We start from the raw sequence: 10,198 nt of genomic DNA, 5'->3' as shown, positions 1-10,198 counted from the left end.
TATGTAGGAGAGACCTTAAGATGCAAACTGAGGAGAAACAGCTTAAAACCTCAAACTTTTCACTGAATACTTTCATAAAAAAGTTTATTGCTATACTGAAACATAGGAATACATATATTAAAGTGATCAGGGCACATGAATAGTTATTTAAACAAGATCTCAATACATGTGGAATTCTGTCACTAACAGCCTCTTGGTTACTACTCTGGAACAAATCAATCAACCCTTATTACTTTTGTATACTGTAGCTCAGTCAGACCACAATTCAGCAACTGATTTAAAAGTTAATATTGCATAAAAATTAGGGGCATACATCTAAAAATGTATAAAATAGGCACCTGTTTCTCCTGTGCATTAAACAAAAATTCTTTGCATCAAGAGGCACAGGCTAAATTCAGATTTTCTAAAACAGACAACATACTTCAAGGGATGTAATCAGTTCCTGAATGGTTTTAGTTACATAAATTCTTCAAACATTTTAGGCTATTGCACATAATTTTTAAACAAATCAAAAGACCTAAGATTGGAACAAATGAGAGTCCTTAAATGCAAGAACTTGGAACACTGAAATTGTTTTATCTACAGCTTTTATAGGGCAATTACATTAAATTTTCAAAAGCAACCTTTATTTCAGTATGAAACACTGTCTTCAATATTTAAACTGCCACACATCATACAAGGAATTTGTTTAATGGGATTACCACCAGATTGGTTGCAGAGACTTTAGTTACAAAATTTTTTTAATACAACCAAGCTGTACAACTTCACCTCCCCAAACTACGATTTTTTTTAAAAAAGTTGTGGCACATCTCCACATAAAACCCTGAGGTGAAAAGTTAATACAATAAAAATGAAGCTTTTTTTTAAAAAAGGTAATGTACATGACTTTACAAAAGTTTTTTAAAAGGTAACTTACAATGTTACTCTATACACTTTGTTAAAATCAATTTGAGATCTGGAGGAGAGAGCCCCTAAAAGTTCTTTAGAGTCCACTTTAAATACTGGCTAATGCCGGGATGGGCGCCATTTGCCATCTCTGTAGTTCTCTCTTCTGTTATAGTCATGGCTCCAGCCATCATGGCTCCTGTCTTCATAGCAGTACTCATCCCTGTTCCCTCTAGAATAGTGATCAGATCCAGCATCATGAGGACTCCTGTCTTCATAGCTGTACTCATCTCTGTTCCCTCTGTAATGATGATCAGATCCATAGTCTCCAAAACGCTGCTCACGGTTAAAATGTCTGCTGTCCATATGATAAGGATGGGAGTTCAGCCTGTTCTTGCGCTGTGCTGACGATCCATCTGGACGACGCTGCATTTGTGAGCCTGAAGACTGATTAAATGAATGACTCTGCTGCTGCCCTGGTGAGAGATAACTGGACTGCTCTGCATGCGGAGAACCATACTTCCCACTGTATTGTGACTGCTGCCGTGTACCACTATTCATCTGGGGGGGAAAAAAGGGTAATCAAGAAAGAAGTGTAGCTGATTTGATGGATACTGAATCAGCATTTGGTTCTGCTGAGATTGGATGACTGATGGAACAGCTCAGCACTCCATGGTGCAAGATTTAGGACAGTTTTTTAATACTTACAAAGGGCTATGAGTTCTGCATTACATAAATAGTGAATACAGGAGGAATACCATGCACTATGTGCATCAGCATTCATGGCAGCCACACACTCTCTACTGGAGACCTTAATGTCATACAGTATTTTCATCCCTCTAATGAGCCAGGCCTGCTTAACTCTAAATGATATACTAAATAAAATTCAGAATAATAAAAAGCAAGAGCATTTAATTTCTTTGAGATGTAGTTTTGGTTGAAGAGATTACACAATTAAACAGTTGACCCAAAGGAGACAAAAAAGTAACATACTGACCTATTTTTGGCGAGTGAGCATTTGTTTTCAGAAGTTGACACTCAAACAGAATGAAAAATCAGAGCTGATGGTTTTATTCATATGGATGCTAAGTTGTCCTTTGTGGAACAATATTTGCTCCTCAGCTGAAAAGCTTTGATGTGAATACTTACTAACAGAAGGACTGGATGCAGGTTCACAGAGTAAGTTTAGACGTGTACACTGATTGCTTTATCTATAGTTACTCTTTGGTTCAAAGTTTTCAGGCACTAAACACTTCAGTGGCAGGAACAGTAAACCTACTGCAATCATACTTTCAACACTCCATAAACACATTCCTGTGAATCAGTATCTGTTAAATAAGTATCCCTAAGTAAAAAAGTACTTAAAATTAAAAGGAGAGAGTTTTCATGTGTTATCCACCTACTGCTTGTGACCACTAGGTTTAGATTTTCTGTTTCTATTGACTTAACAGCATACCATTTGTCTCTGAAGGTTATCAGGAGATGAGAAAGACCTCTGCAGCATCTGCGTGGATGTGAATCCTGTTAATGTGTTATCTGTGCTCCTATCATATCTGCTGAAGAAAGATTAGGAATTTTAGTCTTTAGTGTTTCAAACCATCATTGTGCAAGCTAAAGGGGCATCAGCAGCCTAATCAGTGTTTTTTTTAAAAAAAAGTCATGCTGTAATTTCTCTCTTTAAAAAGGCTTGCTTATTTTGTGTATTTGACAGCCCTTTGCCCATTATTTCCCCTTTTCTGTATGGGTCTTTCACACAGCAATGGAAAAACATGCTTAAACAGGGAAGTGACTCAGACCACAAGAATTGGCAGGTGGACTTTGAGGCAGGAGTGATTGTACCTGAAACTGCTTTTAGCTTTTCTCGAAAGGGACTAGCCATCAAGGTAACAGCATACCTTTAATGTTCTTACTAATTGGCAATACTTATTTAGACCATTAGGTTTTGGGCCACTAAGAATACATATACCTGTTCCATAAGGAGAGAAGCTGTAAAGAATGTTTGGAATGCAAAGTAACTAAAGGTATCATTTGGAAAAACAAACTGCTTCCTGGTTCTGAACCAAATTGCTACCTCCTACCACAGGAGGTAGCAATTTTTTTGTATGCTGAATTGCATAAATTTACTCTATTTGCACTATGACTACTTAAGTGATATCATTTGAACAACATACTGAGCTAAAGGCAATTCACAGTTTCATTTGATGGCACCACAAAAGGTCTGGATAGAGATTTCTATTTACCACTGAATTATTCAATGCACAAAGTTACATCCATGGGGGTTGTTTGTGGTAGATGTGTCAATAAGATTTTCTAAACATCTGCATGAATTAATATTCAATAGTTCAGTTACTCAAGACCGGTTGAAGTTTTATTTGTACACTATCAAGACAAGAATCAAATCTGCATGGATCATTTACATTTAAGTTAGCTATTACACTTGTACTTGACATCATTCTTGTCATAACTTACAAGTTAAAAAAAACCATCCAGTAAGACTGTATTCATATCCAGAGACTAGGGCCTGGCCTACACCTAAGTTAGGTCAACCTATTTATGTCACTCAGAGCTGTGAGAAATTTTGCACCCTGTGCACTGTAGTTAAGTTAACCTAACCCACACTATAGATGCAGTTAAGTGGACCTAGCTACCGCTTCGCAGACAGGCAGATTAACTACATCAGACAACCCCTTCTGTCAACATAGAAAGCATCTACACTACAGCAGCATACCTGCAACTGTTCTGTTGCAGCTCATGTAGAGTAGAACTAGCCTAGTTTTAAGTGAATCACCACATAAGACTCAAAAGTATTGCTTTTGATAGTGGGTATACTAACCCATCAAATAGTGGCCACTGAACTGTATATTCCTCTGGTAACCACAAATCCAATTTTGGAGCTGATAATTTTGGCACCTTTTTGATTTTACAGAAAGCTTATATTAAGCAAAGCAATCCTGCGTTCTACGTGTCAGCTATTTTTTCCCCAATATGATCTTACCCAGCCTTTTATTTAGATTTGTTTAAAAACCTACATGCAGGATTTCAGTTGAGATACACCTGACCGGTTCTGTGAAGTCTCAGATCAAGCTTCACAACACAGCTTTTGTAATAAAATAATTAAACTCTACGGTCTACAGCAACACAGAGGAACAAAAACCAGAGGCACTAAGGGCAAGGCTAAACTACATCTGTGCCGCTGCACTGCTGTAGTGCATCTAGTGAAGATGTGCTATGCCAATGGAGGATCTCCCATCGGCATAATTACTCCACCTCCGCAAGAAGCGGAAGCTATGTCAGTATGAGAGCATCTTCTGCCCACATAGCACCTGTGTGGACAGCACGAAACTTGCATTGCTGAGGGAACATGGGGGCCTTTTTCCACATCCCTAAGTGACGCAAGTTAGATTAATTTAAGCAGTAGTTTAGACCTGCCCTAAGTTACTACAAATTTTCTATTTTCACTAGATTTTTCCCAAAAGAACACAGCTCACTAGAGCATATGAAGCGGAAAGCTTTAGAAAACTAGTGTTTCACATTGGGTATGCATTTTTCAACCTTGTTTTCATAAAAAAAACCAAAACCACCATATACTTTTCACCCTCACAATAGGTTCCTAATTTTTATTTTGTTGCCCTAAGAGATACAACTGTGCTCCACCTACAAGCAGTATAAATGAATAGGAAGAGAGCCTCTCACTGGAAAGAAGGTACAACTGCTACTCTGCCCAGAAGCAGGACAGCAGCCACAGCAAAGTCACCATATATTAAATTACAAAAGTATATATTTGACAAGTACTTGCTGGTAGGTGGGATAGAAGTCTTTACCTGTTTGAATTTGGTGTTGAATGTGGTGTGCTGGAAGGACTTGTATTAGCAGATCCATGCTGGAAATAAGATGAATTGCCATCTTGAGATGCATGACTACTGCCTGAATTAAAACAAACATTTTATAAGACAACCTAAAGAACAAATGGAAGTTCAGATAAGAAGTGAACACCTGTTAGAAGATGGAAACACTACTGCATTGCTTTTAATTAGCTTTGGAGTTTCATTAGTGAACTGTCAAGGCACACAATCAGGTTTACAAAACAGGGTGTTGCAATTGTTTTAATACCCAATGGTAAAGATGCAATCAACTTGCAACATTCTGGCTAGTAAACCTAGTTTAACTGCAATCAGATACAACTGTCACTAACATGCCAGTAACAGTAATTTGTAACCCCCGCCCCTCCCCCAGCTAAAGCATGAGGAGTTTAGAGCAGCAGTCCTCAACCAGGGGTACATGTACCCCTGGGGGGTACTCAGAGGTCTTCCGGGGGTACATCAACTCATCTCAATATTTTCCTAGTTTAACAGGCTACATAAAAACTAGTGAAGTCAGTACAAAATAAATTTCAGACTATTTGTTTATACTGCTCTGTGTATGATACACTGAAAAGTAAGTACAATATTTATATTCCAATTGATTTTATAATTATATAGTAAATTAGAAAGTAAGCAATTTTTCAGCAATAGCGTGCTGTGATACTTTTGTATTTTTATGTCGGATTTTGTAAGTTTAAGTCAGGTGAAACTTGGGGGTTACACAACACAAATCAGACTCTTGAAAGGGATCTGGAAAGGTTCAGAGGCACCGGTTTAGAGTATTTCTTGGAGCTATAAAATAGATAATCTAAAACATATAGCAGAAAACCTGAAGAGTGAGCTCTCCTTACCTTGTAGGAAAGCTTATGTTTCTTAAGGCAACTTATTTCACTAATGGTTTGAGCCTCACCTATTGAAAGCAAGGGACTTATCAAGGCAAGGATCATCTCTTATGCCATACACCACTAAGCACAATAGGGCAGTAATCTTAGTTGCAGCCACTAGATACTACCATAATGTATTAATCTGAGCTTTGCCTCCGACTCCAGTGTGTCCTGTATTACACTCCAAACGACTAAACTGTGCATTCACTGAACTCAATTTTTTCACTTATGTAATAGGCAGGAATATATTTAAATGGATTGTTTACTGACCCTACTTATCTGGTACTACATATATAAACCTTTTGCATGAAACCCAAGAAAATAAAGTTAATGAATTCTATGGCCCACCAGAGCAGTTCATAAGGCTTGCAGCCTGCTTCAACATAATACGCTAACAGCCAATTTATTAGCGTTTTGTCATGCTTACATCATTTTAGTTTGCACAAGTGTGTTAACAGGTTTTCTATGTACAGAATTTTCTAAATACGTACAAAACATGCTGAACTTAAAATATCAATATAGGTGACTTTGTACATATTTTAAGATTTAATCTGTTTGACCCACACAAAGTTTGGTTTATTTGGCCCTCCTGTGTAATAAGGGTGGGCACCACTGATCTAAAGGATTACCACCACTTTTTGAGCATTCTTATCCAAGACTTCCAATAGATATTTCCTTCCTCTTTTCAGGAATCAGTCACTCCCACTGGCAAACCCAGGCATTCACTCTATACTGTTGCCTCCAGAACATTATACAACCTTATGACTGTACCTCTTCCAAACCTCTCTATCATCGGGGGGGGGGGGGTGACGGGGGGTGACGGGGACTAGAAACAAAGATTTCCCTCTTTCTGAGCATGCAAATTCCAACTCTCCTGAATTGGTTGAATTTGTTCAACAGCAGCAATTTATCCCTACGTGAGAGAGTTTCATTTGCCATCCTATCCATTTCCAAAACAGAGAGTCTTATATTCAATAATCTTATCATTTGAGTCTGAGCCATTTCTGCTGTTTCAATGCTATTAGACAATTTTGGGTATACACTCAGCTAAATCAGAAGCTTCCCCCCCGCACCCCCATACTGTAGATTTGAACAGCCTTGAGAAAAATGTAGAAGTTCTCTAAATACATAGATGTAATTGATTAGGATTGCTATAGTCACCATTCACACAACATTTGCAGTGTAAAAAACAAAAACCTGAAACCAAAGTTAACACTAAAAAAAAAACAAAAACAAACCAGCTTATGGTCAGGCAGAGCTGACAGACAACTCTCCTGCTGCAGGAAAAGTATAATAAGGAAAGGCTAGTGTACAAATCTGTTCTGACACCTTCATTTCACAAATATACCAACCATTAGAAAAATGAATTATAATTTGATATCCTACAATGAATATCCTTTTTACCTAAAAATATTAAATATAAATAGTCAAATTTTTTGTGAAGGGGGAAAAAGATAACTCCACTTTGCCTAAAACAACTAGATTGTTTAAATGTTTATTTCATGGATACCTGATCGGAACTGAATTTTGATGGGCCTTCCAAAAAGTTTGATCCCATTAAGCAGACTCATTCCATAAGGGACAGATTCTTCGTGTTTGAAATTCACAAATGCAAATTGCTTTGGTTTACCATCTCTATCCTTAGGTATTTTAACTTTAATTACTGGACCTGCCTGCAAATCAAGAAACAAAAAATGTTAAATAAAAATGGAGCAAGTTCAGAAGAGTTTTACTCTTACAAAGAAATGGAAAAGGAAATCAAGAAACTCATAAGCAAGCACACAAAGAACACCACACACATGCCAGTTCTGCAGAGAAATGTTACATGCATCTGTATTTAAGTGAAGCTGTTTGGGGCAGGGAGTATCTTTTTATTATGCGTGCATACAATGTCCTGATACAGTGTCCTCTAGGCACTAGCACAATACAAAGAGTAATAAGAAGCAGCTGTAGTTATGCAAGCCATGTATGTTACTCTAAGAACAAAACATGTACTGCAACAGAAGGGTAAGACTACCTCAAATTAGAAAGGAAAGAAAGAGACCAAGGAATAGGCTTGAGCAATACTGCCAGCCACAAGCAATCAAAAATAGTGACACTGGCTTAAAAATCATGACATCCGATAGTACTAAGTTTTGGTTTCTGTGTTTCCTGGTTTGACCCTTCAGGTCACATTTCAAGCTTTCCTTCACAATTATGACAGATTTTTTTTAAAAAAAAGTGTTAGTTGATGGTTCAGTGCCTCACCACTGAACCATCTTAATACTAGGGAGACTGGAGTTCAAGACTGGTGAGTTCCTGTATGACCTTGAGTATCAGAAGGGTAGTCCTGTTAGTCAGGATCTGTAAAAGCGGCAAAGAGACCTGTGGCACCTTACAGACGTATTTATTGGAGCATAAGCTTTTGTGGGTGAACACCCACTTCGTCAGATGTATGATCTTGGTTAATTCATGTAGCCTCTCTGTGCCTCAGTACTCCACTTATAAAAATGAGAATATTCCTCCACCTCAGAGTATTGAGGACAATAAATTAAAAAGTGTGGTGAAATGCTTTGAAATCTGCTAATAGCAAGTGCTGTAAGAACTATGTGGTATTCTTCAATCTACTTCAGCAGTTGTGCCTTCACAAAAAACCCACATATAATATCATGAGCCTGGCAATAAAATTGTAAGAGTTTAACAGTGCTCATGCAGGATTTGAAGTGCAAAATTCTCTGACCTGCCTTTTGCAGGAGGTCAGACTAGATCAGGAGTTCTCAAACTGTGGGTCAGGACCACAAAGTGGGTCACAACCCGTTTTAATGGGGTTGCTAGGGCTGGTGTTATACTTGCTGGGGCCCAGGACCGAAGCCAAGGGCTTTAGCCCTGGGCTCAGGCTTTGACTTTAGCCCTGGGCACAGGGGCTCAGGTTACAGGTCCCCGCCCCCCGGCTGGGGATGAAGCCCTGGGCTTCAGCTTTGCCCCCCACCGCTGCATGGGGTGGTGAGGCTTGAACTTTGGCCCCTCCACCCAGGGCGGTGGTGCTCAGGTGGGCGGAGACTTCGATCCCACCTCCTGGGGCCATGTAGTAATTTTTGTTCTCAGGAGAGGGTTGCGGAGCAATGAAGTTTGAGAATCACTGGACTAGATCATCAAAATGGTGATTGCTGGCTTTAACATCAGAGTAGGTCTACACTGCACAACTAAGCCCAAGCTCCGACTCACGTTTGAGCCCAAGCTCCCTTTGGTCCACGCTCAAATCCACCTGACTGAAGCCAGCAAGCATTCAAGACCCTGGTCCCGAGGGCCCTGCTAGAGGGGTGGGGAGCCAAGCCCCGCTGGGACTGGGAGCCAAGCCCTGCCGTTTTCAGCGCGGCGGCAGCGCAGAGCCCCAGGCCAGGCGCCGCCTGCGCAGTGCGGTGGGGACGTGTTCGAGACCCGGCTCCAGGGAGGGCGAGGGCCGTGTGGACGCTCGCACGCAGGCTGAGGCAGGCGGAGGCCCCGGAGCGGCGCGGGGCGGAGACACCCTGCCCTCAGGCGGGCGGCGGGCAGGCGGGCGGGGACCCGCCCCCGCGGGAGCCTGCCCGGGCGAGGCGCCGATGCGGGGGAGCGGGAGGGGGAGGGGGACATGAGCAGGGCAGTCCGGGCCGCGCGGGGCTCGGCCGGAGCGAGCGGCCCGGGCCCGTGGGCGGAGCCTGGGATGGGGGCGGGGCTGACGCCCATCGCGGGGGGGGGGCGGGGGGAGAAGGCTGCTGCCGGGAACCGCCCGGCCTCGTCCTGCCCTCTCAGATCGCCCCCGCCCCCCCCGGAGAGCGCAGAAGCCGGTACCTGGTGGAAGAGCTCGAAGACCAGCTCCTCGGTCACCCGGGGGTCCAGGTTCCCCACGAACAGGGTCCGGTTGGCCTCGGCCGCCGCCGCGCCCATCTCCACGCACGGGCCCCGACTGACTGCGCAGGCGCCAGCAGTGCATTGCGCAGGCGCAACCGTTTGAGGGCGAGAGCTTTACGCCTTCACGGGAGAGCTTTACGGTGGCGGGCGGGCGCGCGCATGCGCTCGTTGGCTGGGGAACAAATATGGGGGGGGGTCTCCGCTGTGCGCATGCGCAGCCCCAGGTATTAAAAAAGCCGCGTGTTCCAATCCCTGACCCTCCCGGCATAGGCTACTTTAGGAGGGGAATGAGTGCTGCTGGGGGAGTGACTGGTCCCAAGGAGGGAGAGGGAAAGGGAAAGGGAAGGAGCGGGCCAGGAGGTGGGCTCTAGCTGGACTCTCTGCTAGGCACAGTCTTGCAAAAATCTTGAGGCTGATTTTAAAAATAATGAAATTCCAAAAATATCATGGTGAAGTGGGGCTGGCTTGCTTTGCCTTGCAGATGTTGCGCCTTTAGGTCACAGTTCAAGCATTTCCCCTCAACTGTCAGGGGCTTGGAAACCTGTTTTTCGTTAAGTCTCATATAATCATATGACTCCAGAAGCTGGGGCTTCCAGAGAAACACCTCCTGTCCTGAGAGTTGGCAATACTGTAAAACGATACAGGAAGCAGTGGGTGAAATTATTTGACCTACTTAGCAGGAACTCAGCCTAGATGATCACA

The 10,198-nt window shown here is 42.3% G+C and overlaps 1 protein-coding gene across 4 annotated transcripts; it reads right to left on the bottom strand.

Moving 5' to 3' along the window:
- Positions 1–570: 570 nt before the first annotated feature.
- Positions 571–9,593, bottom strand: RBM7 (RNA binding motif protein 7). Of its 4 annotated transcripts, none has more exons than XM_073320735.1 (5): positions 9,437–9,580; positions 7,140–7,302; positions 4,707–4,809; positions 2,342–2,438; positions 571–1,446 (listed from the first exon to the last, which is right to left on the bottom strand). In XM_073320735.1, exons 1-5 carry the CDS (start codon positions 9,530–9,532, stop codon positions 1,006–1,008), a joined length of 900 nt encoding a protein of 299 aa, XP_073176836.1. In that variant the 5' UTR covers positions 9,533–9,580; the 3' UTR covers positions 571–1,005. The 4 variants fall into 4 exon arrangements, with proteins under 4 accessions (XP_073176836.1, XP_073176835.1, XP_073176833.1 ...); XM_073320734.1 differs by having other exon boundaries at positions 2,342–2,441; positions 9,437–9,579; XM_073320732.1 differs by lacking the exon at positions 7,140–7,302 and having other exon boundaries at positions 2,342–2,441; positions 9,437–9,593.
- Positions 9,594–10,198: the final 605 nt, after the last annotated feature.

The sequence above is a fragment of the Lepidochelys kempii genome, chromosome 22 (assembly GCF_965140265.1).
Source record: "Lepidochelys kempii isolate rLepKem1 chromosome 22, rLepKem1.hap2, whole genome shotgun sequence".
Lineage (NCBI taxonomy): Eukaryota > Metazoa > Chordata > Testudines > Cheloniidae > Lepidochelys > Lepidochelys kempii.
The sequence above is the reverse complement of the archived record's forward strand: the minus strand, read 5'-3'. Positions and strand labels throughout refer to the sequence as shown.